Consider the following 27,906-nt stretch of genomic DNA (forward strand, 5'->3'; position numbering starts at 1 on the left):
AAGGATCTCATTCAGATTGACAGAGAAATCAAAAGCTTTACAGACAAGCAGAAGCTGACCACAAAATCAACTCTCCAACAAATGCTAAAGGAACTTCTCTAAGTGGGAAACACAAGACAAGACAGGGACCTACAAAAACAAACCCAAAACAATCGAGAAAATGGTAATAGGAACATACATATTTGATAATTACTTTAACTGTGAATGGATTAAATGCTCCAAATGAAAACACAGGCTTGCTGAATTGATACAAAAACAAGACCCATATATATGGTATCTACAAGAGACCTACTTCAGACCTAGGGACACATACAGACTGAAAATGAGGAGATGCAAAAAGATATTCCATGCAAATGGAAATCAAAAGAAACCTGGAGTAGCAATACTCATATTAGATAAAATAGACTTTAAAATAAAGAATGTTACAAGAGACAAGGAAGGACACTACATAATGATCAAGGGATCAATCCAAGAAGAAGATATAACAATTATAAATATATATGCACCCAACAGAAGAGGACCTCAATATATAAGGCATATGCTAACAGCTATAAAAGATGAAATCGACAGCAACACAATCAGAGTGGGGGACTTTAACACCTCACTTACATCAATGGACAGATCATCCAGACAGAAAATTAATAAGGAAACACAAGCTTTAAATGACACAATGGGCCAGATAGATTTAATTGACATTTATAGGCCATTCCAACCGAAAACAGCAGATTATACTTTGCTCTCAAGTGCACACGGAACACTCGCCAGGACAGATCACATCCTGGGTCACAGATCAAGCCTCAGTAAATTTAAGAAAATTGAAATCATATCAAGCATCTTTTCCGACCACAACATTGTAAGATTAGAAATAAATTACAGGGAAAAAAATGTAAAAAACACAAACAGGACTTCCCTGGTGGTGCAGTAGTTAACAATCCGTCTGGCAATGTAGGAGACACGGGTTCGAGCCCTGGTCCTGGAAGATCCGACATGCCGCGGAGCAACTAATCCGTGAGCCACAACTACTGAGCCTGCGCTCTAGAGCCCATGAGCTACACTACTGAGCCTGTGTGCCACAACTACTGAGTCTGTGCTCTAGAGCATGTGTTATGCGACAAGAGAAGCCACTGCAATAAGACACCACAACGAAGAGTAGTCCCTGCTCTCCACAACTAGAGAAAACCTGAGCACAGCAACAAAGACCCAATACTGCCAAAAATAAATAAATTAAAAAGAAAAAACATAAACACATGGAGGCTAAACAATATATTACTAAAAAACCAAGAAATCACTGAAGAAACCAAAGAGAAAATCAAAAAATACCTAGAGACAAATGACAATGAAAACACGATGGCCCAAAACCTATGGGATACAGCAAAAGCAGTTATAAGAGGGAATTTTATAGCACTACAATCCTACCTCAAGAAACAATAAAAATCTCAAATAAACAATCTAACCTTACACCTAAAAGAACTAGAGAAAGAAGAACAAACAAAATCCAAAATCAGTAGAAGAAATCATAAAGAGCAGAAATAAATGAAATAGAAACAAAGAAAACAATTGCAAGATCAATAAAATTAAAAGCTGGTTCTTTGAGAAGATAAACAAAATTGATAAACCTTTAGCCAGACTCATCAAGAAAAAGAGGGAAAGGACTCAAATCAATAAAATTAGAAATGAAAAGGGAGAAGTTACAATGTACACCACAGAAATACAAACCATTATAAGAGACTACTACAAACAACTCTATGCCAGTAAAATGGACAACTTGGAAGAAATGGACAAATTCTTAGAAAAGTATAACCTTCCAAGACTGAACCAGGAAAAAATAGAAATATGAACAGACCAAGCACAAGTAATGACACTGGAACTGTGATTAAAAATCTTGCAACAAACAAAACTCCAGGACCATATGGCTTCACAGATGAATTCTATCAAACATTTAGAGAAGAGCTAACACCCATCCTTCTCAAACTCTTCCAAAAAATTGCAGAGGAAGGAACACTCCCAAACTCATTCTACAAGGTCACCATCACCCTGATACCAAAACCAGACACAGATACTACAAAAAAAGAAAATTACAGACCAATATCACTGATGAATATAGATGCAAAAATCCTCAACAAAATGCTAGCAAACAGAATCCAACAACACATTAAAAGGATCATACACCATGATCAAGTGGGATTTATCCCAGGGACGCAAGGATTCTTCAATATATGAAAATTAATCAATGTGATACACCATATTAACAAATTGAAGAATAAAAACCATATGATCATCTCAATACATGCAGAAAAAGCTTTTGACAAAATTCAACACCCATTTATCATAAAATCTCTCCAGAAAGTGGACATAGAGGGAAACTACCTTAACATAATAGAGGCCATATACAACAAACCCACAGCAAACATAATTCTCAATGGTGAATAACTGAAAGCATTTCCTCTAAGATCAGGAACAAGACAAGGATGGCCACTCTCGCCACTCTTATTCAACATAGTTTTGGATGTCCTAGCCATGATAATCAGAGAAGAAAAAGAAATAAAAGGAATACAAATTGGAAAAGAAGAAGTAAAACTGTCACTGTTTGCAGATGACATGATACTATACATAGAGAATCCTAAAGATGCCACCAGAAAACTACTAGAACTAATCAATGAATTTGGTAAAGTTGCAGGATACAAAATTAATGCACAGAAATCTCTTGCATTCCTATAAACTAATGATGAAAACTCTGAAAGAGAAATTAAGGAAACACTCCCATTTACCATTGCAACAAAAAGAATAAAATACCTAGGAATAATAAACCTACCTAAGGAGACAAAAGACCTGTATGCAGAAAACTAAAAGACACTGATGAAAGAAATTAAAGATGATACAAACAGATGGAGAGACATACCATGTTCTTGGATTGGAAGAATCAACATTGTGAAAATGACGATACTACCTAAAGCAATCTACAGATTCAGTGCAATCCCTATTAAATTACCAATGGTATTTTTCACAGAACTAGAACAAAAAATTTCACAATTTGTATGGAAACGCAAAAGACTCCGAAGAGCCAAAGAAATCTTGAGAATGAAAAACAGAGCTGGAGGAATCAGGCTCCCTGACTTCAGACTATACTACAAAGTTACAGTAATCAAGATAGTATGGTACTGGCACAAAAACAGAAATACAGATCAGTGGAACAAGACAGAAAGCCCAGAGATAAACCCACGCACATATGGTCACCTTATCTTTGATAAAGGAGGCAACAGTATAGAATGGAGAAAAGACAGCCTCTTCAATAAGTGGTGCTGGGAAAACTGGACAGCTACATGTAAAAGAATGAAATTAAAACACTCCCTGGGCTTCCCTGGTGGCGCAGTGGTTGAGAGTCTGCCTGCCGAAGCAGGGAACACGGGTTCGTGCCCCGGTCTGGGAAGATCCCACATGCCGTGGAGTGCCTGGGCCCGTGAGCCTGAGCCTGTGCGGCCGGAGCTTGTGCTCCGCAACGGGAGAGGCCACAACAGTGAGAGGCCCCACGTACCGCAAGAAAAATAAAATAAAATAAAAAAAAAAAAAAAAAAAAAAAACACTCCCTAACACTATACATAAAAATAAACTCAAAATGGATTAAAGACCTAAATGTAAGGCCAGACACTATAAAACTCTTAGAGAAAAACAGAGACAGAACACTCTTTGACATATATCACAGCACGATCCTTTTTACCCACCACCTAGAGAAATGGAAATAAAACCAAACAAATTGGACCTAATGAAACTTAAACGCTTTTGTATAGCAAAGGAAACCATAAACAAGACGAAGAGACAACCCTCAGAATGGGAGAAAATATTTGCAAATGAAGCAAGTGACAAAGGATTAATCTCCAAAATTTACAAGCAGCTCATGCAGCTCAATATCAAAAAAACAAACAACCCAATCCAAAAATGGGCAGAAGACCTAAACAGACATTTCTCCAAAGAAGATATGCAGATTGCCAACAAACACATGAAAGCATGCTCAACATCACTAATCATTAGAGAAATGCAAATCAAAACTACAGTGAGATATCACCTCACACCAGTCAGAATGTCCATCATCAAAAAATCTGCAAACAATAAATGCTGGTGAGGGGGTGGAGAAAGGGGAACCTTCTTGCACTGTTGGTGGGAATGTAAATTGATATAGCCACTATGGAGAACAGTATGGAGGTTCCTTAAAAAACTAAAAATAGAACTACCATACAACCCAGAATCCCACTACTGGGTATATACCCTGAGAAAACCATAATTCAAAGAGTGATGTACCACAATGTTCACTGCAGCTCTATTTACAATGGCCAAGATGTGGAAGCAACCTAAGTGTCCATCGACAGATGAATGGATAAAGAAGATGTGGCACATATATACAATGGAGTATTACTCAGCCATAAAAAGAAATGAAATTGAGTTATTTGTAGTGAGGTGGATGGATCTAGAGTCTGTTACACGAGCGAAGTAAGTCAGAAAGAGAAAAACAAATACTGTATGCTAACACATATACATGGAATAAAAAAAAAAAAAAGGTTATGTAGAGCCTAGGAGCAGGAGAGGAATAAAGATGCAGGTGTAGAGAATGGACTTGAGGACATAGGGAGCAGGAAGGGTAAGCTGGGATGAAGTGAGAGACCAGCATGGACTTATATATACTACTAAATGTAAAATAGACAGCTAGTGGGAAGCAGACACACAGCTCAGGGAGATCAGCTCGGTGCTTTGTGACCACCTAGAAGGGTGGGATAGAGAGGGTGGGAGGGAGATGCAAGAGGGAGGAGATATGGGGATATATGTATATGTATAACTGATTCGCTTTGTTATACAGCAGAAATGAACACACCATTGTAAAGCAATTATACTCCAATAAAAATGTTAAAAAAAAGACCCAATGCAGCCATAAACAAACAAACAATTTTTTTTTAAGAAGGAAAGAAAACAGGTGAGGGGAACATGAAGGTTCCTTATGTTGTTCCATTTAATTTGTACATGTTTGAAATTTTCTATAACAAAAAGTATGTGTATCTGAATATTAAACTAAAACTGCTTTACCAAAGAAAAAATATTTTAGGGTCCTGAGAATAAAATAAGTCTAAAAATAAGATATGTAAGACCTTTATCAATAAAAATTTTAAAGATATTTTAAAAGACCTAAATAAATGGAGAACTATTCCATGCCATGATCATGGACAGACTCAGTATCCTAATGATATTATTCTGTCCACATTTATAAATCCAGTGCAATGCCAATCAAATTCTAAACTCAGTACCCTAATGACATCAATTATGGCAGTGGTTGATACATTAAGGTACACTGACTGATAAATTCAATACAATTTCAATCAAATTCTGATTGGAATTTTTTGTGGAATTTGACAAGTTGATTCTAAAATGTATGTGGAAGAGTTGTGGACCATAATGAAAAAGACTGAGTAATTTGAAAGTAAAAGAAAAACTTCTGGGGGCTTCCCTGGTGGCGCAGTGGTTGAGAGTCCACCTGCCGATGCAGGGCACACGGGTTTGTGCCCCAGCCCGGGAAGATCCCACATATCGCGGAGCGGCTAGACCCGTGAGCCATGGCCGCTGAGCCTGCGCGTGCGGAGCACAGGCTCCGGAACGGGAGAGGCCACAGCAGTGAGAGGCCCGCATACCGCAAAAAAAAAAAAAAAAAAGTAAACATACACGTTATATTTGAGATCATAACCATAGAAAACAAACTGAATCAAGTATATCTTCTAGAATTACAAATATTACTTTTTACTTTATTAATCCCAAGGCCAGAATTCAAGGTTGAAACGAAAACATTATAGTAGTTATTGTATCTGAAAGTAACTGTGTTAAAGCATATGATATGGATACTTACTAAAAATAAACTTTCCAGTATTAAAAAGAAAATTAGACATAAGCACCCAATACACTATCATTGCTCCAATGAGAGACACCAAGGAACAAAGGAGACTTGACCACTGCCCAAAGGAGCCAAAATAATATCTGCAGACATCTGGATATTCCCAGGTAGTGGTATCCACTGATGCTAGATAAAATATAAATGGGAAAGAATAAAATTAGATGTTAATCATATATTCCATATTCATAATTTGTGTTCTCCAAATTAAATCAAAACATTTAGCAAAATATTATGGGTATTCCACCACCAGGTATTAGACCATATTATGAAATAACAGTAATTAAAACATTATATACAGCAGAAATTAATACAACATTGTAAATCAGCTATACTTCAATTAAAAAAAAATTACAGAACAAATACATAAAAAGAAATGTAGGTGAATGAAATAGTACAGGTAATCTGAGAAGTAGATTATAGTATCATAAAATTTTATAATTAATAAAAGCAAGTGATAAACCAAGGCTAGAAAAAATCATCAATAAGGGACAGAAGACATTATCCAATATTTGGCACACTTAATAATAACATAGAGGAAAGTTTTCTTGAGTCATACTTCACACCACATGCCAATTTAAATTTCAGATAATTAGGGAAGTGGGGAAGGGCAATAGAGTAGTAGAAGAATAAAAGGTACAAACTATATATTATGTATAAAATAAGCTATAAGGATATATTGTATAACATGAGGAATATGGCCAATATTTTATAATAACTATAAATGGAATATAAATTTTAAAAATTGTGAATCACTATATTGTACATCTGTATCTTATATAATATTGTACATCAACTATACTTCAATTTAAAAAAATTTGAGACAATTGAGTTAATTTAAAAATTAAATAACAGAAAATTTAGATGACAATGTAAAAATAGCACCTGAAAGGTTATCCTTTACTATCAACTGAAGAAACAGAAATTACAGTGGAAAAGATAGGCAGATATAAACAAACTAATATGATACAAAAGCCATTCAAATATTGAATAGGAAAGAAATTAACAAAAAATAACAGGTAAAGGGCTAACTGCCTACCTCATATGAAGAATTTAGCATATCTATAAGAGCACCAAGGGACTTGTGGATACATGGGAAAGGGATATGACTAAATAATACAATTAAGAGAAAATATACCACTGCTTAGTAGAGACAGAATAAAACTGGAGGCAAAGCCTGGTCTGTTGATTTGTACTTGCTAAGATTCAATGAAATAATGTATGTCTATTTAGGTCCTAAACTAAAACAACCTAAAAAGGTATTTCTTCCCTGATCTAAATTATAGAAATGAGTGGAGGTAACGCATTGGTACAACTTTGAGAATTCATTACAAAGGACACATTGCTCACATTTCATACTTAAAATTTCTACTTTTAGGAGATTCCAACATTTAGATCTTTTGGTAGGTATAGGTCAAAACAAGTCACCATAAACTGATAAGAATCATAGAATTCTCAATTTAGTCCTAGCAAAGACCTTATTTTAAAAATACAACTTTTTAAATGATTTTTATGAGGAAATTAGCACCAAAGTAAATGCACTCTGCAAAGAACTAGACTCTCAGAATTTCAAAGGCAGCCACTAAATTCATTAACATATCAGTTCAGCCAAATGCTATGAATTAGAGAAGTAAATCTTTAGGCAGAAAATAGTTAACACATTTGTGAAATGTACACATTAGTGATCTACCTCAACATAAATTCTTAATACCCATATCACTCATCTGTTTTTACAGTGGCAAGTTCTTACATATCATAGCTCGTGATTTCACCACTCTGTAGCAGCAATAAAGTGTTAAAAGGCCCATCAGCATGATGACACACATTCCAGTAGTAAACCCAGCCTGTTTAAAAAAATAAAAATACAGAACAACATATATCATCATTTTAGAATAAATTCATATATAACCATACTGTTACCCTAGACAATTATGATTAAAAACCAGACAACTAATGTAAAATTAAATATAATCATCTAGGGACCTCCCTGGGGTGCAGTGGTTAAGAATCTGCCTGCCAATGCAGGGGACACGGGTTCCATCCCTGGTCCAGGAAGATCCCACATGCAGCAGAGCAGCTAAGCCCGTGCACCACAACTACTGAGCCTGCACTCCAGAGCCCATGAGCCACAACTACTGAGCTCACGTGCCACAAATACTGAAGCCCGCGTGCCTAGAGCCCGTGCTCCCCAAGAGAAGGCACCGCAAATGAGAAGCCTGTGCACCGCAGCGATGAGTAGCCTCCACTCTCTGCAACTAGAGAAAGCCCTTGTGCAGCAACGAAGACCCAACTCACCCAAAAAATAAATAAATAAAATTAAAATAAATAAATATAATCATCTATTTTCTTTAATAAATTTTATGTAGATTTATTAAAACCTCTATTGTAAAACTTAAAATACAAAGAGAAAAAAATTCTGGCAAAAAGTGTGCTGAAAATTATATTACCTGTTTTATGCCCCAAGGAATACTTAGTATAGATGTTCCCATCATGGTATTCCAAATCATAAAACTGAAAGCAGAGTAATAGCAGTAAAAATATGACGTTTGACTCTTCAAACATTTTAATTAAGACAAAAAAATTAAAATAATCAATAATTTTTGTTTACAAAAAGTTTGTTATGCTCCAAAAAGTAGTTTTACTCACATGGTTACTAAACTGGTGTTTTTACTGTATCCTTCAGTGTAATTTTGAAGTTTATAAGCAGAACCTAATGGACTATACACATAGTACTCTTCTGGAGCTGGAACTACATGATCTGGGGCAACCTGGTTAAAAAAAAAAAGTACAGAAAAGTTAGAACCAGTAAATGTGCAACAGAGGATATTTTCTATACAACAGAGTACCTGACTCTAGACACATTTCCAAATATCATGAACAATTAAATACTGTGTATATCTGATTAATAAATATAAAAATTATTTTTCAAATATAGTAGAAGAGCTAAAGGAGCAAGAGTTTAAATACTATAAACAATAAACTGTTCATCTCAAATGAGAATGAATTCCTAGAATATGTAATTGTCAAAATATTCTTCTCTTCATTTTCATGAGATAGGAGGAAGAAGAGCCAGCAAAGATCTAGATTAAGTAATTCTAGATGGAGGAGACTTGGGTCTTAAGTGAGGGAAATTTTAAGAATGAAGTGGTCACCAAACTCCTATGTGAAGGTGGTTTTAGCCAAGAGGCAGGTAGGGAACTCAAACTATAAAGAATTGAGGAGTCAACAGAAGGGAAAGAAAGGAATAATAAATACAGACTATTCTTCTAAATGCTTTGGTACCAGAAGAAAAAGGTGAGCTAAAGTGACTTAAGGAAAAGGCAAAGCAAGGGTTCTTAAAGACAGAAGATGTAAGCAGGGCTTCCCTGGTGGTGCAGTGGTTGAGAGGCCGCCTGCCGATGCAGGGGACACGGGTTCGTGCCCCGGTCCGGGAAGATCCCACATGCCGCGGAGCGGCTGGGCCCGTGAGCCATGGCCGCTGAGCCTGCGCGTCCGGAGCCTATACATATACATTTTTATACACATAGCTCCCACCTTACCCTGACACATTTCTTTCTAATTCTACCTCCCCATTTTGGAGGGAAAAAAAATATGGTTTCCTGATGGAATTCTGACCATCTCCCTGAGAATTGTCCTTTGAGAATATGTAGTCCTTACTACATACGTAGTAATATATTAAAGACGTAGGAGCTGACTGGTATAAATCAACAATCTTTTATATCAGTACTTTCTACATAAATCTACAACTCTGTGCTAGGTTTAGCATTCAAGTAAAAATAATATACAACCCCTAACTTCAAGAAGTTTAAATTCCAGTTGGAACACACGTGAAACAGTTAGAAAACGCTATAAGAATAAAAATTAAGTGTTCAACTGGAACACAGGAATGACAATAATAATGATAACGATAACAATGGGGACTAGAATAGTTGGGAAACACCTCAAGAAAGTGATGGAGCATTAGGACTCAGCAGCTAGACAGGATACGAACTGGTGCAAAAAGAAAAAATATCAAATTCTTCTCTCTTTATGCATATGATTGGTGGTGTCTTGTGGATAAAGAATGTCTTGAATGCCACGCCTGGTGTGGCTTTGGAAACAACTCTTTCCTATAGATACAAAAGCATATATGGAAATAGGTCTGCTGCCTTCTCTTTACCTTCAGTCCTCTTGGGTCTGAGTTCTGCTGTCTTCTACTATGGAGTAAAAAGAAAAAAGGGGCAGGACCATGTCTGTATCAGGCAGCAGATAAACCATGATATCTAGCAGAGCAAGTTCAGAAAAAGCGAAAATCAAAAGTTATCAGGGATAGGATTAGAAGCTAGAGGATAAGAAATTATTAGGTGAGACAGAAAAATTGGAAGATTGGATCCCACACTCTCGTCAGTGGTCTGGGACAGTGCTTTTCAAACCTGAATGTTCTGTGATTCACACAGAGAATTTGTTAAAATATAGATTTTGATTCAGTAGATCTGGAGCCAAGGACTGAGATTCTGCCCTTTTAACGAGCTCTCAGTGATGCTGATATTGCTGGCCTGTGCAGGCCACACTTTTATTAGCAAGCATCTAGGAGATGTCAGTAGCCAAATAATTTACTACCCTTCCCCAATTTAGAGTAAAAATATCAACGTCAAGTGGGGAAATTTTCAGAAATAAAAAGGTGTAACTGTGTAAAGACCTGACATCTGTGGTTTCATATTACTCTTCCCTAAAAGGTCTTCTAGGAAAAATAATTTTGGGATTCTCAGAAAATGAGCATGGATATATACACACAATCATTAAAAATGGTCATAACATATTATTAATTTTAGATCACTGTTTATATACTTTGATTAACTAGACTCATCTCACTGTCAGTTAACAAAAGGGATTCAACTTGGTGTACAATGCTGACTTAATTTCCAGGCAAACAACATACACTCAGACCTAGACTGGGCCAGTTGTTATCTCTGAAATTTGCTTCCACAAGTACAGTCTCTAGGAAGTCTGAACTAGACCCAGAGATACTGGATTACTTCTACTCCCCAGAAGGCTTAGATAATTCTGATATGGAACTAAGACTTCATCACAACTATTTATGTAAAGACCTAGGGGAAGAAAAAGTGAAAAAATGGGGAAAAAAATTATCCCACCCAGAATATTTTGGAAGTCCATACTATGATTACACAGAAGGAGATCTTAATAATTCACAAGGCTTAAAATGAGATAACTATGTTCAAGTGACTAGCCCAGTCCTTGCCCCTCAGTAAACATCTAGACTGTTGAATTCCCTTCTCCCTTTTTATTATTACCTATAAAAAATCATTATTTTTTTCTCAGAATGCTTCATTTTTCTTTCAACTTCCAAATTTCTGAATATCGGTAATTCTTATAAAAAATGAAATTACTGATGTATTTTTGATTCTAGGATAATAACAGATTTTATAAGATCAAGAGTCAACAAACCATAGCCCATGGGCCAAATCTAGCCTTCAACCTTATTTTAACAGCCCCTTTGGTAAGGGGTTGTTTAAATGATTATAAAACAGAAGTAGAGAAGAATATGCAACAGTAGGTGGCCCACAAACCTTATAATGTTTAGTATCTGCTCTTTGACCCTGCTTTTTGATCTATAAAAGGACATTACCAAATAGGAAAATATATATGTATGTATATATTTGAGTTTCTCACTCCTGTAGAAAATTTCTAAAAACATTTTCCCCTTGTAGCTTCAAACTTAAAAATTGAATAGACTAACCAGAACTTGTCATTATTTATGTTATTAATCAATGACCTAAACTACTTCAACAGTTTATCCTCCTCAAAGCTCTTAGGATTGTGGATTAGCAGAATTTAATCCAACAAATCTCTAGGCTGTTGTCAACATAGAGAGATTGTTTCAAATCTCTCTATGTCAGGCTAATAAGAATGAACTAGCCTGAGATGTAAGACATATTAATTAATATCTTTGACTTTCCATGATGCTGTCCTTGGAATATGGCCAGCAAAAAGTTCAACCACTGGGAGCTGCCGTGGCTTATGTTGTTCAGTTCATTTCAACTTAAACTTAGACAATTAGCAATGCTTTGCCCCTTACCAGTGCCTTGTCTGCAGGAGCAGTGAGCCGGCTGTAGTAATGAATCCTCTTGTTCATTGCAGAGGCATGGTCACTAACCCTCTGAATGACATCATTCACATTGACGATGTTTGTGGGCTCTATATAGAAAGGCCTAGAGAAGGGAATATACACTTGACAAAGAACTTTCAGGCAGAAATTCTGGAAGTCAGCCATTGAAGAAAATAACTTCTTGTCCTCCATTAGAAATGGGATGTGCCAAGGCAAGGCATTCACTTCTCACTTTTGGTGGGAAAAGAAAATGTCACAAGAGAAGTATTATCCAATCCACAGAATAAAGCTTTTGTTTCATAATGCTATTACTTTAAACACACTTTTTTAAACTTAAGGAATTTTGCAATAGAGGAGACATAACAGAAAGACCTTCAATCAGTTATTAAAAAGAAATATAGCAGCTGGCAGTTTTCAACAATGAAACTCAGACAGACACGGCTTTGAATGTTCTCTCAAAAAGCATCTGGCACTGAATCAGAGAAATTACAGACAAAAATGTTCCTCTAGTTAAGAGTCTCTACTCCTTCTTTACGGGCCAAAGTTACTTCTTATGATAAACACAATTCCTATTTTTTGGTTCATGTACTAAGGATTAGTGATCTCAACCATCTCCCTTATGTAACTTATCCAAAATACTATCAAATAGAACATCAAGACACTAGAGATATTTTGTCTCATTCTACTTTTCTTAGATTTCAGTAACATACCATTATGTTACTATTTATATGTATGCTTTCTCCTCATAACTATGTCTCCAATCAACTGCAGATTCTGGTTTTCAATCATCATTTTCAGTCATTAACCCATTCAGTTCCTTACTGAAACTCCCCCCATTTGCTATCTTTCCATTAAAAAACTACCCAAAATGGAAAGATCTGCACAAGCTCAAGAAATGACTGCATTCCTCAGATCCCCTGAAGTCACAAATGACACTGTCTCCCAAATTGTATATAATTTGCTATTTCAGATTATACACAGATCCAAATAAGAAATGGAAAAAAAGCCAGGAGGTTTATCACTGGTTCCACATAAGTCTTCTACATTTACAGTTCTGAAATATGCTTAGAAGTTATTAAAGTATGGTAACCATTTTTGGAGACACTGTTAATCTAATCTTGTGGGAAGCACTTGAAAAACCAAGTGAATGGAATTTTAGTTTATGCTATTTTTCCAAATAACTCTGTGATATTAGAGAAATTAAATTTAGCCTAGTCTCTCTAGTTAGCATACAGAATCTTTGAATCTTTCTTTTATTATTTACTCTCCATCACAGCATCTAAATTTGGTGGGTACTTTCTAGTTCAATCCAACAAATATCTAAGAGCGCTTACTAGAGCAAGTATATGGATATAGAGATCAACATGACATACTACCTATAGTAAGCACATAACTGCTAAATGAATTCATCGGTATCAATAAATCTCAAGAGTATACAATGAAACAAAAGGGTCGGAGGCCAAATAAACTATCCCTACTTATAAATTTGGTAGGCTGAGATAACTACCTCTCCTTCCAAAGCATTAAGGTATTCTAAATAATTTACATCTCTACTGTGACACTCAGTAGTACTAAAAAGCAATGTAAAAATATTTATGTCTGGGAGATAGTGTGGGGTCACACTCTACAGGGCATTCTCTTCTTGTTTTGTAAGTATGATATCCGACAAAATTAAAGCTACAGCTTTAATGCCAACATAAAGCAGAGATTTAAGCTAATCAAGGATTACTAGTAGAGACTAATAAGTATGATATTGATAGAAAGAGTTGTAGATGTTCTACTTGTAGCTTATTATCTGAAAATTCAATGGTATTAATATCAAGCACTAAGTTGGCTTGAAGGCCTGTTGAAAAGCAGTCCAGGAAGAGCTACATTTCTTGGCTCCTGGCCTCTTACAGAAAGTGTTAATTGTACCAGTTTAGTTGGCTTGGGTACTCAGAGAGCAGAATGACTCTGAAAGTTTTTCTTTTCCAACAGTTTTCATCAAGATGCTGAGTGCCTGTTCAAACAAATATTTTGGAATCTTTTCAATGTAGATTCTTTTTAAAAATATACAACCCAGCATATTTTAACTGAATTATTAGAAACATATGCTTAAAGTTTCATCTGAGAAAGCAAAAAATATAAATTATATTTCTAAATTGAACTTTAGTTGGATCTGAAAACACTTTTAAAATTAAAACTATACAGAGGACAATATTCAGAATAAAACATTTTTTGAAACTTGGGCTTTTTCTTTTGAACACAGTTTCACATGAGTGCTCCCTATCAATGTTACTTCCCATTTGAAATGTAGCTCAACTGTGCCACACTGAAAATAAATCATAATATTTTATGTACAAGTTATATTTGTCTCACCTTAAAAATACTAATGGTCATGCCACAGGAAAAAAAATGCTTTTAACATTCAGCAAAATTTTAAAAAATATTTTAAAATGTGACTCTAAACCCTTTATTTTCATTTAATACACTTATAAATAAAGAAACCTTATTTCTACCTAACACCTTTTCTAGGTTCCACTCCTTAAATTCCTTAAAAATTTTTGGCTTTTAAATCTGTCTCCACCCTTCTACTGAAGGGTTATGTTTCTCTGAAGTTTAATAACAATTCCATGACTCTTAAGAAGGTTCATACTCAATATGAAGAACCCTTCATTTAAAACTATTCCTTTAGGGCTTCCCTGGTGGGGCAGTGGTTAAGAATCTGCCTGCCAATGTAGGGGACACGGGTTTGAGCCCTGGTCCGGGAAGATCCCACATGCGGCGGAACAACTAAGCCCATGTGCCACAACTACTGAGCCGGCACTCTAGAGCCCTTGAGCCACAACTGCTGAGCCCATGTGCCACAACTACTGAAGCCCACACACCTAGAGCCCGTGCTCCACAACAAGAGAAGCCATCTTAATGAGGCCTGCGCACAACAAAGAGTAGCCCCCGCTCGCCGCAACTAAAAAGAAAGCTTGCACACAGCAATGAAGACCCAACGCAGCCAAAAATAAATTAATAAATTAAAAAAGAAACAAACTATTGCTTTATTCACATCTCTATGGAAGCTGCAACTCTCAAACACCTGCCAGATTGGACTAGTTTGTTAGAAAATGAAAAGGGAATCAAGTATTCAAAAAATCTTATGCAAATAAACATTCAAAATAATGAACCCACTGTACTTGTTTCTACCTGCTTGGTAAAACACTATGTCTGCCAGGCAGCTTTTCAATAAAGAAGACCGAAAAGAAGTTAATCAAGCCATTGTACCTAGATATTTACTGCTACAAAAAAAATATTGGTAACTTCTGGCTTGCCAACATGTTTCTTGCTTCCTCTGATGCCTAAATAACACCCTCTTTCACAAAAATCCTGCTCTACACTCCAACTTCACTCACTGTCTCCAAAGGCTGAGCCTGTATAAGCTCTTCTCTTTCTATTATGGCTAATTAATTTATTGGTTCTCTAGTTTATTAAATATTGTTTAAGTGCCAACCAAGTATTCAGCACTGTGCTAAATGTTAAATGATGAACAGGACATAGAACCTCAAGGATCATAATCTACTGGAGGAGATACATAAGTAAGCAATTCCAATCCAGAGAGAAAAATAGAAAAAGAGAGAACGTGCTTCTGAGCAATAATGGGAGTAAGAAGATTGTGTGATGCTGGGTATGTGTAGAGTACATAGAAGGGGAAACTAAACCACGTCTGGCAGACCACTGAGGAAGCTATTGTTGAGGTGAATTCTAAAAGATATAAAGGAGTTAATCAGGGACGGGGAACAGGAGGAAAGAAATAGTGCTTCAAAGAATGGAAAAGCATGTAGAAAGAACCCAGAAAAAGAGCACAATATATTTTTTTAAACTATAAGTAGTGAGAAGAGAAGTAGTAGGAGATGAGGTAAACCTGGGTTAGTACATGGAGGACTTCACATGCCAACAAAGACATAATCCTAGAGGGAAGAACTCTGTCGCCTTTGCTGATTCCTTCTCAAACCCCCAACCCTTAAATGTCAGAGTAACCCAGAGTTTAATCCAGATATTTTCTCTTCTCTATCTACACTCAATCTCTTGGTGGATTCATCTAGTTACATAATTTTAAATATCATGTGTATGCTGATGGCACTCAAACTATTATCTTCAGCCTGAACTCCTGATTCATCTATCAAAGTGCTCTCTGCTACCTCTCCCCCACCCCACCTCTAGGACTTCATTGTCTACCACACTAACCACAATAGTTTCCTCACCATTCCCGACACACTGGAAGCATGTACCTACTTTAGGACCTTAGCTAATAATTTCAGGTATAAACAAAGGTCTGAAGGCCTTTTCCCTAAATATTTTCATGGCTTGCTTTTTTACTTCTTTCCAGTCCTTCCTCAAGGTCCCCTTTCTCAATGAGGCATTTGGCTATCTTTGTCACCATACCTAAAATCTCAACCCCTCTTCTCTATCCTTGTCATTTCCTATACACCAGCTCTGCTTTTCTACCTTACATTTTCTCTTTAGCATTTATACTACCTAGCATAATACATACTTTTAATTTATTATTGATTACCTCCAGTAAATATAAGTTTCATGAGGGCAGGGATTTTTCTCAATTTGGCCACTACTATATTCCTAGGACCTAGAATAGTACCTGGCATATCGCAGGAGCTCAATAAAATGTGGTGAATAAATTATTTTGAAATAATTTTAGACTCATACAGAAGTTAAAAAATAGTACAAAGAGCTCCCATATATACTTCATGCAGGTTTCCCCCAATGATGACATCTTATAGTCATCATAACCATAGTATGATCATCAAAACTTGTATTGCTTTTATAATCAGAAAAAAAGTTAATAAAAAATTATAAGGGTAGTGCTTTTAACTTTTCTTTAGTTCAAAAAATTTTAAAATAAATATCTGGGGGAGAAATGATGGAGGCAATAATCAAAAGTATCAAATGCTATAAAAAATGAGAAGCAGCAACCTGTAAGAAAATCAATTTATTGTGGTATCCTCAAGCAAATTAAAGACTTTTTCAGGGTTAGAAAATGACTGTGTCAAGTGCTACTGCTAAGTCAAATGAGATGAGGACTAGTCAATGAAATGACCACTGGTAACCTGCATGTGAGCAGTTTCAGTGGAGTGGTTAGAACAAAAGCTTGTCTGAACTGGGTGCAAGAGAAAAATGTGGTATGGTGAGCACAAATAATCCTTGCAAGGAGTTTTCCTTAAAGAGGAAAGAGAGCAATGAAATGGTAGCTGAAGAGGTAAGTGTAAATACTATAGGAAATATTTTAAAAGCATAAAAAATATAAAAATCACCTATAATCGCACAACCAGTAATCATTAATAACATTTTACCAACCTCAATCTCTTGGAAAAAGATAGAATGAGATAGCACTGTATGTTCATCAGAATGGTGAAAATTTAACAATCTCGCAATATCAAGCACGAGTAGGAGGTAGAGCAATGGAAACTCTAGTGGGAATGTAAGTTGGTATGATCCCTATGGAAAACAGTCTGGCACTATCCAGTGAAGTTGAATATACACATACACTACCGCCAAGCAAATCCACTCCCAGGTATATATCATAGAAAACTTCTTGCATATGTATACCAGGAGACACATATATTAATGTTTATAGAAACATTCTTTGTAAGAGTCCCACACTGGAAACATCCTATATGTTCTAAAGTAGAATGGATAAATAAACTGCAGATACTTACAGAATAAAATGCTAGAAACCACTGGCAATGAAAGTAGAGTTATATACAACTTGGATGAAAATTATAATGCTAAACAAAAGTCACAAAAGAATACATACAATGTGATCTCATTTACATGAGATGCAAAAACATGTAAAGCTGAATTCAGTATTTAGGGATACACAGACAATAAATTATAAAGAAAAGTAGGAAAATGATCACACAAATGTCATGAGAGTGACTACCTGTAGGGAGGAAGAGGGATGTGCTTGCTGAAGGACACAATAATAAAGCATATTCTATTGTTACTGTTAATATTATAAAGTGAAAACAAAAGTTTTAATGTACTGTTAATAGATAAAATTTTAAAGCTAATTTTATCAAGATCATTACATCTTATAATTTAAAATTTTCTAATTTTACGTTTTATAATATACATAATTTATAAGTACAGAAGTACATGTATATAATTGGCAAACGAACACACATACACACACATAAATATATAGAGTCCCAAAGTTTTAGGTTATTATTTTTTTAACTGATGAGGATGATATGAAAAAAGTAAATGTTAATAAACACCTGGTTGAAGGTTATGGGTTCTTTATTTTAGAATTCTAAGCTGTTACTAAGCCATGAGTAGGCATCTTCATTAATGACATATGGACAAAGAACTTGACCTGAATATTAACTCTCAGGCCTAATTAAACTATGTTTAATTAAATGCAGATTCTGTTAAGAATGAATTTAAAAATTCTTTCAATGCAATTCATGCTTTCAAATTTTGGTTTTTAAAAACACATAAATTGTTTTAATTCTACTGTCCTGAAAACAAACAATCTCTTCTTTCATGGTTACAAAATGATCAGTAACAGAAATGCAAGGGTTTTTTTGTTTGTTTTGCTTTTAGTATCAGCACTGGAATGACGCTAAAAGAATTATGTAAACATCAGGAACTTTCAACAAAGTTAAGACGCTAGAAGCACCTGTAAGTAAATACAAACATAACAGTTCTTCAGTTTTTCACTAGGTTGATATAAAACAGTAACAACACCACCATCACCACATCCTATCTTCTATCTAGAAAAAGCAGTTCCAATGGAACATACTGACAATCCACAAAGGAAGATTAACAATACTTAATTATAAATTATAATTAAGATATACTTAATTATATACTTAGTTATAAATAATTATATTATAAACAAATAAATTACAGAGACACTGTAGGCTTCAACCTGTAATGTCATGCCAATTATTACTCTCCTTCTTACACAAATCTACCAAAAGAATTTCTGGAAAAGAAATGAAATTTCTAGTTTCAAAACCTAGTTATTCCCCATTAAAAAGAAAAAAAAAAAAAAAAAGCAGGGAAGAAGAAAATTGCCAAGCCAGCATTTTAACTAAAATTTCCTCAAAAACTTGAAATGTAATGATAGAAGGTAAATATTTCATTAAGTATATATATTGAGATAAATCTTATTTTTAATATATACATGTGATTCTTCGGATGAACACTAAAATTGCTTTCTTCATTATCTTAATTCTGTTATCTAGAAATTGAAAACACAAAAACCAAAATTCATCTACTCTTTAAACAGACTACCAAAGAAAAGGAGCCTCTTTCTTATTCTTCTTCCATAACTTAAGAAAGGGATACTACTTATCACGCCTTAGAAGTCTTTATCATGGCTCCCAAGAAAGGTAAATGGGCTAAGAGAACTTCTGCTTTGCCACTGGAAAGACAGCAACAAATCGCCTACATGAACTGGCCTTTCTGGTGACCATGGCTGTATTTTCAACCCAGATGGCAAATTCTGTGGTAGTCTGACCAGAATCCACTGTCGGTTGTATGACATGTTACTCCGCAAACCAATCCCAAAATAACAGAATAGACTGATAAAGGCAAGAGTCCAATGTGAAACCTGCTGCCAACTGGCTCTTACCAACTTTTACATATAGGAAAGTTTTATAAACAAAATATAAGATGTTTTAGTAAAAAAGAAAATAAACAGTGCTAGAAAGGGGATTTTGAAACAGGAACTTTCACATATTGCTGGTTAGGAGTATAAAGTGGCACAACCTTTCTAGAAAACAATTTGGCTATATATATCAAGAACCTTAATTGTGCTTTACATCCTTTTATTCTAATAATTATACTTTTGACAGTCTATCAGAAGGAACCAAAATATGGTTTAAATATAATATGTACAAAGCTGCTAATCAAAGCATCATTTAAAATAATTAAAATTTTAAACAGATTAATAAAACATTAAGTGGTTAAACATTGTTAAATTATGACATATTTAAATAATACATATTTATTTAAAATGATATTCAGAAAGAATATGGAAAATTGCTTAGTTTTTTTGGACATTTCAGTGATTCTTAGGAATAATTTTTATTGTAAAACTTTTTACTATTCCTTGAAACCTGGTTCTTTCCCCTTATTTATCACTCTTCGCTTCAGTCACTATCTCTAGAGTTTATGGCAGTTAAAATCCTTGGATGACCTTGCCAAAGAACTCTAGGCTTGCTGAAGGGGCATGAGGTTCAGGGGGAGGCTGGAGATTGTTTTGTTGTCCAAAAGGCTATTTTGATTAGAACAACTTCATTAAAAGCAACTGTGAGGGTGGAGTGAAATTAAGGTGAGTGGGCCTCACTTTTTTAACTTCTCTAAAAGCAAGGCAAGAGGTATCCCTAGGGGTCACAGCAGTAGGAAGTACCAGTCCCTATGTACCAGTCCCTATGGTTGCTTCCACCTGAGTCCAGAATCTCTCCTTGCAGACGAGAGGTTGGTAGTCACGGACAGATAGGACAAATCTGGTCCATGGCCTGTTTTCATAAATAAAGTTTTATTGGAACACAGCAAGGCCTGTGCGATTACGTGTTATCTATGGCTGCTTTCACTCCACAAAGGCAAAATTGAGTCCATATGCCCACAAAGCCTAAAATATTTACTATCTGGCTCTTTACAGAAAAAAAAGTTTGCAGACTCCTGCCCTAGACCACTGAATGTTCTTACACAGAGCAATGCCTGCACCGAAACCCCCAAAACACCTAGCCATCAGTATCACAAATGACCTCATTCTACTCCTGGCTGGGCTTAGCCAGACCCTACAGCATAGTTACTCGCTGGGATATGATCCTATGGGTTCTTTGTAATGCTGGATCAGGATGGGTTAAATCAGTATTTTTTTCCTAATGAAAATTGAGTATTGAGTTAAAAAGAAGAAAAAATATATGTGTGTGCATTTGTATATATTCATAACAAGTCAAATATTTATAACCCCTCATCATAGTGATCACCCCCCCTTTTTTTTTTGCTGAGTGTCTATCTCCTTCTCCAAAGTGTCTGGCACCAAAAAAGAGCTTAGTGAATGTTTACTGACAAAAGGAAGGCATAGAAGAACAAAAGGAAGGGAGAAAGGAAGTAGAGAGGGAAGGACAGAAGCAGAGAAGCAGAGAAACAGGTAGGCAGGCAAGCTGGCAACTTGGGAATAGCTTACAGAAGTTAACAACAGCACTCAACAGAAATTTAAACTGAAAAAGTAGCACATTAAATTGTATATAGTATATGAGCTCATAAAATATCATAGAAAAGGATAGAAAAAATATACTAAAATGTTTTAACAACACTTGCCTCTATGTGATGGGCATATATTTCTTTATGCTTTTTTTTTCCAGAACATTCTCTATACAAGAACAAAACAAAATAACAAAACATCCCCTAAGTAGAGAAAAAAGATAATTTGTATCATCCTATAGAAGCACAGGTGATTTAAACATTGTTTCTAATAAAATGGGTTTTTCATTTTGTATATACTATTTTTATCCTAAATTATAGGAGTGCTTTATTTTCTGAATAACTTTTTTCTCATTATAAAAGTAGTACATTGTTTATGTTGAGGATAATATAGAAGTTATAGAAGAAAATAAAAACCACCCATTAGAAATAATCAGTTAACATTCTAGTATATTTTCAAATGTGTAGACCCACATACGTGCAAACAGGTGCACACACACATGAAATTAGTTTTACTTGTTTTTGAACTTTACATAAACTGGAATCACACAATATTTTTCTGTCTAGCTTCTTTTGCCAACATTATCTTTCTGAGATTCATCCATATTCTTGCATGCAGCTGTAGACTGTTAATTTTCATAGCTGTGTAATATTCCATTACGTGAAAATACAATTTATTTAACCATTCCTGGTTGGTGGGTATCTGGGTTGTTTCCAGTTTGGCACTCCTATGAATAACTCATAATCTATATTTCTGTACATGGCTCTTGGTGAAATGTGCACACATTTCTATTAATTATAAACAGTGTATACTCAATGTTAGCAGATAATTACAAACCCTTTCCCAAAGTGATTATGCTAATTTATACTTACTCTAGTACTGCATAATCATTCCCATTGTTCTACATCCTTGCCTTTATCTGTTTTCATTGATTGATTTCTTACCTTAGGTTACTGTTTTTTGTTTTTTGATTTTTAGTTTTTAGTTTCAGATTTTCCATTATTTTTTTATTCAATAAATATTTTCCTTGAATTTGGTTCTTTTTTATATTTCTATCCAATGCCAAAATTCTCAACCTTATTTCAATTTCCCTGAACATATTAAACATAGTCTTTTAAAAGTCTGTTTCTGATAACTCCATTATCTGGATCACCTGTCAGTCTTTATTGTGTATCAAGTCTCTTAATTTCTAATCATGTTGTCTCATCTTCTCTTATGCCTAGCTATTTTTGATTAAGTACCTGGCATAATACTTAATAGAATTCTAGTATACAGAAAACAGTATAAATAAGTTGAAGCCTAGAATAATATTATTTTCATTAGAAAGGGTTTACATTTGCTTTTGGGAGCCAATTTGAGACACTGATCAGTCCTAGATTACCTTAATCCAGTTTTAGGGATTGAGATGAGTTAAAGTTGAGCTACAGTCCCTGAAAGAAGGCCACTCTATTTCCAGTTCACTCATATTTCTAGGCTTATAGACCTTAGGGCTTCCAACCTAAAGTTCGCATGGAGCCTACCTACTATTAGTGAACCCTGGATTCCAGTTTTTCTCCCTCTAGCCTTGTAAAGCTGTTGAAAGCTCTGTCAATTTAATAGCCACTCAGCTAATAAACTGGAATTGGCAGATACCCTTGAGGAAATGCTGGACTCCTCTTTCTTCGTTTCCTCCTTCTTCTTGATCTAGACCCCATTATTCTTCATTGTTTTATCAGTTCTCCCATGTCTTTAGGCAGATTAAAAAAATTTTTTTTGGTCAGTTTTTCTCGTTATTCTCAGCAAGATGGTTGGTCCAAATTCCTTAATCTGCCCTTGTCGTAAGCAGAAATCCCCCATGCCCTCTTTAAATTAGAAAAAAAAAATTATTAAGATATTAATTCACATACCTTAAAATTCACCCACTTAAATTCAATAGTTTTTAGAACATTTATGGAGTTGTGCCTCCATCACCATAATCAATTTTTTTTTTTCTTTTTTTTGGCTCTGCCATGAGGCATACAGGATCTTAGTTCCCTGACTAGGGATAGAACCCATGCCCCGTGCAGTGGAAGCAGGGAGTCTTAACCATTGGACTGCCAGGGAAGTCCCACCATAATCAATTTTAGAACACTTTCATCACCCCCAATAGAAATCCTGGACTCCATTATCCCCTCTCTTCAGCCCCTGGCAGCCATTAATCTGCTTTTGGTCTCTATGACTTTACCTAATTTAGATAGTTCGTATAAATTGAATCATACAATATGTGTCTTTTGTTGTGTGGCCTCTTTCACAGAACATGGTTTCAAGGTTCATACATGTTGTAGCATATATTGATATTTTAATTTTTTACAGTCAAATAATATTCTGTTGTATGGATATATCACATTTGGTTTATACATATATCAACTGAAGGACATTTGGATTGTTTCCACTTTTGGCTATTATAAATGTTATCGACATTTCTTTATATTTGTGTGGACGTATGTTTTCAATTCTCTTGGGTATATACCTACGGGTGGAATTGTTAGGTCATATGATAATTCTATATTTAACATTTTTAAGAATTATCAAACTGTTTTTCAAAAGTGGCTATACCAAAAAAAAGAAGTGGCTATACCAGTTGCAAAAGGAGTCACGAGTATGAAATGAATAGTATGGGGAATATAGTCAGTGTAATACCTTTGTATGGTGACAGATCGTAACTAAACTTACCGTGGTGATCATTTAAAAATGTACAGAAATATCAAATCACTATGTTGTGTAACAGGAACTAACATAGTGTTGTATGTCAATTATACTTCAAAAACAAACAAATTCATAGAAAAAGAGACCGGATTTGTGGTTACCAGAGGCAGGGTGAGGGTGGGGAATGCATGAAGGCAGTGAAAAGCTACAAACTTTCAGTTACAAGATAAATACTACTAGTGATGTAATGTACAACATGATAAATATAGTCAACATTTCTGTGTGTTACAGATGAAAGTTGTTAAGAGAGTAAATCCTAAGAGTTCTTGTCATAAGGAAAAATTTTTTTTCTATTTTTTAAAGTTTGTATCTATATGAGATGGTGGATGTACATGCACCATCCACTAAACGTACTGTGATAATCATTTCATAATGTATGTAACTCAAATCATTATGGTGTATACCTTAAACTTATACAATGCTGGATGTCAATTATATCTCAAAAAAACTGGAAGGAAAAGAGAGTGGCCATACCATGTTTCAATCCCACTAGCAATGTTTAAGGACTATGCCCTCTTTTTAAGCAATTATTATTATTGTTTTAAGCAATTATTTTTAGCACCCAAATTTACTAGCCTTAATAAAATAGACCAATTATTCCTCAATAAAGGTGAAATAAATAAAATAGAAAATATTCATAAAAATAGGGACTTCGCTGGTGGCTCAGTGCTTAAGAATCTGCCTGCCAATGCAGGGAACACAGGTTTGAGCCCTGGTCTGGGAAGATCCCACATGCCACAAAGCAACTAAGCCCATGCACAACTACTGAGCCTGCGCTCTAGAGCCCGTGAGCCACAACTACTGAGCCTGTGTGCTGCAACTACTGAAGCCCATGCACCTAGAGCCCACGCTGTGCAACAAGAGAAGTACTACTGAAGCCCATGCACCTAGAGCCCACGCTCTGCAACAAGAGAAGCCACCGCAATGAGAAGCCTGTTCCCCTTATCCGCACAACTAGAGAAAACCCGTGTGCTGCGATGACGATCCAATGCAGCCAAAAATAAATAAATAAATAAATTCATAAGAAAAATAATTCTGTAACTATAATAAAGGAGAAACAAAAGTAATATAATACATTAATATAAATTTTAATATGTAAGTTGTAGGGCATAACAACAAAGAAAGAATGAACACCAATGCCTACATCAATTTATAATGAATAAGACAGGATTTAAGAGAAGATTAAGCTATTCTACAGAAGAGGTATAAAAAAATAAAAAATCAGAGGTATTGGTAGATATAAAAACTCGTGTTAGAATAAACAAGTCATATATGAATTTGAGGAAATGCAAATTTCAATTTGATGAAATTCAAATACAAGATACGAATTGTTGGAATTCAAATTCAAATTTGAGAGAAATAACCTTAATTGAAGTAGTGAGAACATGCCAAGATAAATTAAAACTAACTGAAACAGAAAAAATGAGGACGTGTGATGCTGTTGCAATGAATCAGGCTTTTTAAATTAAGTATAGCACCAAAGTAATTTTCTATGTTACCATATAGAAAACATATTTCCTCACTTAAAATGTTGAGGTATTCACTTATCTCTTAATATTTAAAAGATCTTGGAAACCATACCTTGTGACAAAGGAATACAAAACAGACTGCAAGAAGAAATCTTAAAAAAAGAATCCATAGAAAAAATATGTAATAGACTTTTGGAGACAATTTCAGACTAAGACTAAAAAATAATAGGCAAGCCAAAGATACATAATCTCAGTATGTTATTTTTACATCAGTTCCTTATCTTTGGGTTACAGTCATCCATTAGGCTTTTAACAAGATCCATAAATTTCACGTGCTTCCATAATTTTTTTTTTTTTTTGGCGGTACGCGGGCCTCTCACTGTTGTAGCCTCTCCCGTTGCGGAGCACAGGCTCCGGACGCACAGGCTCAGCAGCCATGGCTCACGGGCCCAGCCGCTTTGCGGCATGTGGGAGGACGGGGGCACGAACCCACATCCCCTGCATTGGCAGGCAGACTCTCAACCACTGCGCCACCAGGGAAGCCCCTGCTTCCATAATTTAAAAATACTTGATTTTAAGTCTGTTTGTTAAAAGGAGTTTCAGTTTTCTTATTGTAGACTTGCAATTGGTTTCATTGCTTTTGCAGTAATAGTATAATTACTTGTGAAAGGAAAATCCAAATGGAGTTGGTATTGCTGAGAGCTCTCTAAAATGAAGCAGGGAAGCCATTAAGGAATTGTGACTTATGCATGTCTCAGCCTGGATGGACTGTGACCTTTTGACCTTACAAGCAAGTCATCCAGAACATCTGCCAAAAACTCAAGATACTTACTGGATCCTTACCAATAATTGGATCTATCTACCTGTAGGACCCCTACCCTAAAACAACTTGTGATTCCTTAAGGATAAATCACAATCCTTCCCAGGCAATTTTTAACAACCTCGTGGCTTTTTGTCTTTATAAGCCCCTGACTCTTTTTCTTCCTCAGAACACTCTTTCAGGATTACCCAAATCTGTGTCTCCCGAATTGTCATTTTAAGACCCCCCCCCAATAAACTCTTTTCTTATTTGCATCCCTCTGCATTATTTTTCGTTTACACACTAAAAGCCTTTTCAACTATATACTTGGAGATGTTATAATACTGAGTAGACAGAGAAAGATGCTAGCCTAACTCTTCATACCCTTTCCTCCCAACAAAACACACTTGATTGGCGCTAATGAGCACCAGTCAAACACATTAGGCTCCCTCTTTCTTCAGGCTTGTCCAAATAATGTCAATGAGGGAGGAAGAAAGGGAAGAAAATAAAGCATTAGTTTAGAGGCAACGAAGGAAACAGCAAAATCAAACAGACCAGAGAGAATAAGGAAAGAAATGGAAGCAACTCAGGAAAGCAGATATGGATACAAAAGGATAGTTAAGCAAACAAAGACATCTGGAAAGAGAGACAGAAGTAAAAGAACCTATGAACTTGAGAGAATAAAAAGGTTCTGACGGGACCAGAAATAAGATCCCATTCTAACAAAGTCCATAGTTAGATTTATTTATTTATTAAAATTAATTTATTTATTCTTGGCTGCATAGGGTCTTCATTGCTGTGTGCAGGCTTTCTCTAGTTGTGGCGAGAGGGGGCTACTTCATTGCAGTGCACTGGCTTCTCACTGCGGTGGCCTCTCCCGCTGCAGAGCATGGGCTCTAGGTGCATGGGCTTCAGTAGTTGTGGCGTGCAGGCTCTAGAGCGCAGGCTCAGTAGTTGTGGCGCACGGGCTTAGTTGCTCTGTGGCATGTGGGATCTTCCTGACCAGGGCTCGAACCCGTGTCCCCTGCATTGGCAGGAGGATTCTTAACCACTGCACCACCAGGGAAGTCCCTTTAGTTAGATTTAAAGCATCTCTGAATCCATGGCCAGGGTTGCCCTCTTCAAGCATTTAGCAAAAAGAGTTCCACTGGAGAAAAATAATGGTGGAGAGTGGGGAGAAGAGAGGTTAGAGAAGTGGACTAAAAAGGGAGAGAAAAGAGGAGAGGGAAGAGAATAGGGAGAAAAGGAGGAAGGAGAGGGAAGGGTACAGAAGTTGTAATACAATCAGCAAGTTGGTATCAGCTCCGTGGCACTGATAAATAGTTAAGGGCCCTAGTCCTGTCTATTTAACATGGATGGCAAGTTCCTCAAAATGAAATTTATGCAGCTCTGGAAACCAACCCTCCTGGGAAAACTACTTTTCTAGATCTGTATAAATCCCCAACTATGAAACTACCAAGCCTCAGTAATCATTCCCAATCACTGTTATTGGTCCAGGGCACATTAATAGATAAACTCTTCACTTTGTTATGTGCCCCCCGACCCAGGACCACAAATACCAAAAAGAATCAATTCAGGCTGCTATTCAGCGATAGTATTATTGACAGATGAAAGTGAGAGAGGCCAGTTTACAGATGTGTAGACAAGTAGACACTCTAAAAAAAAAAAGGGTCATAA

General features: G+C 35.7%; 1 protein-coding gene across 12 annotated transcripts in view; it reads right to left on the bottom strand.

Annotated features, from left to right (window-relative positions):
- SLC38A9 (solute carrier family 38 member 9) overlaps nucleotides 1-27,906 on the bottom strand; it is a 97,682-nt gene that overhangs the window by 43,337 nt on the left and 26,439 nt on the right. For 6 of the 12 annotated variants that reach the window (XR_010840139.1, XM_067030978.1, XM_059061124.2 and 3 more), the window contains 5 exons: nucleotides 12,000-12,260; nucleotides 8,570-8,691; nucleotides 8,371-8,434; nucleotides 7,674-7,767; nucleotides 5,882-6,052 (listed from right to left, as the gene is read on the bottom strand). Coding sequence is in view for 10 of the 12 variants with exons in the window: in XM_067030978.1 (XP_066887079.1) it covers nucleotides 5,882-6,052; nucleotides 7,674-7,767; nucleotides 8,371-8,434; nucleotides 8,570-8,691; nucleotides 12,000-12,221 (673 nt within the window). In the remaining 2 variants the exon portion in view is untranslated. The remainder of the gene's footprint in view (nucleotides 1-5,881; nucleotides 6,053-7,673; nucleotides 7,768-8,370; nucleotides 8,435-8,569; nucleotides 8,692-11,999; nucleotides 12,261-27,906) is intronic. The other 6 variants (XR_010840138.1, XM_067030977.1, XM_067030979.1 and 3 more) reach the window with 2 other exon arrangements.

This window comes from Kogia breviceps, chromosome 4 (genome assembly GCF_026419965.1).
Source record: "Kogia breviceps isolate mKogBre1 chromosome 4, mKogBre1 haplotype 1, whole genome shotgun sequence".
NCBI classification, from domain to species: Eukaryota; Metazoa; Chordata; class Mammalia; order Artiodactyla; family Physeteridae; genus Kogia; species Kogia breviceps.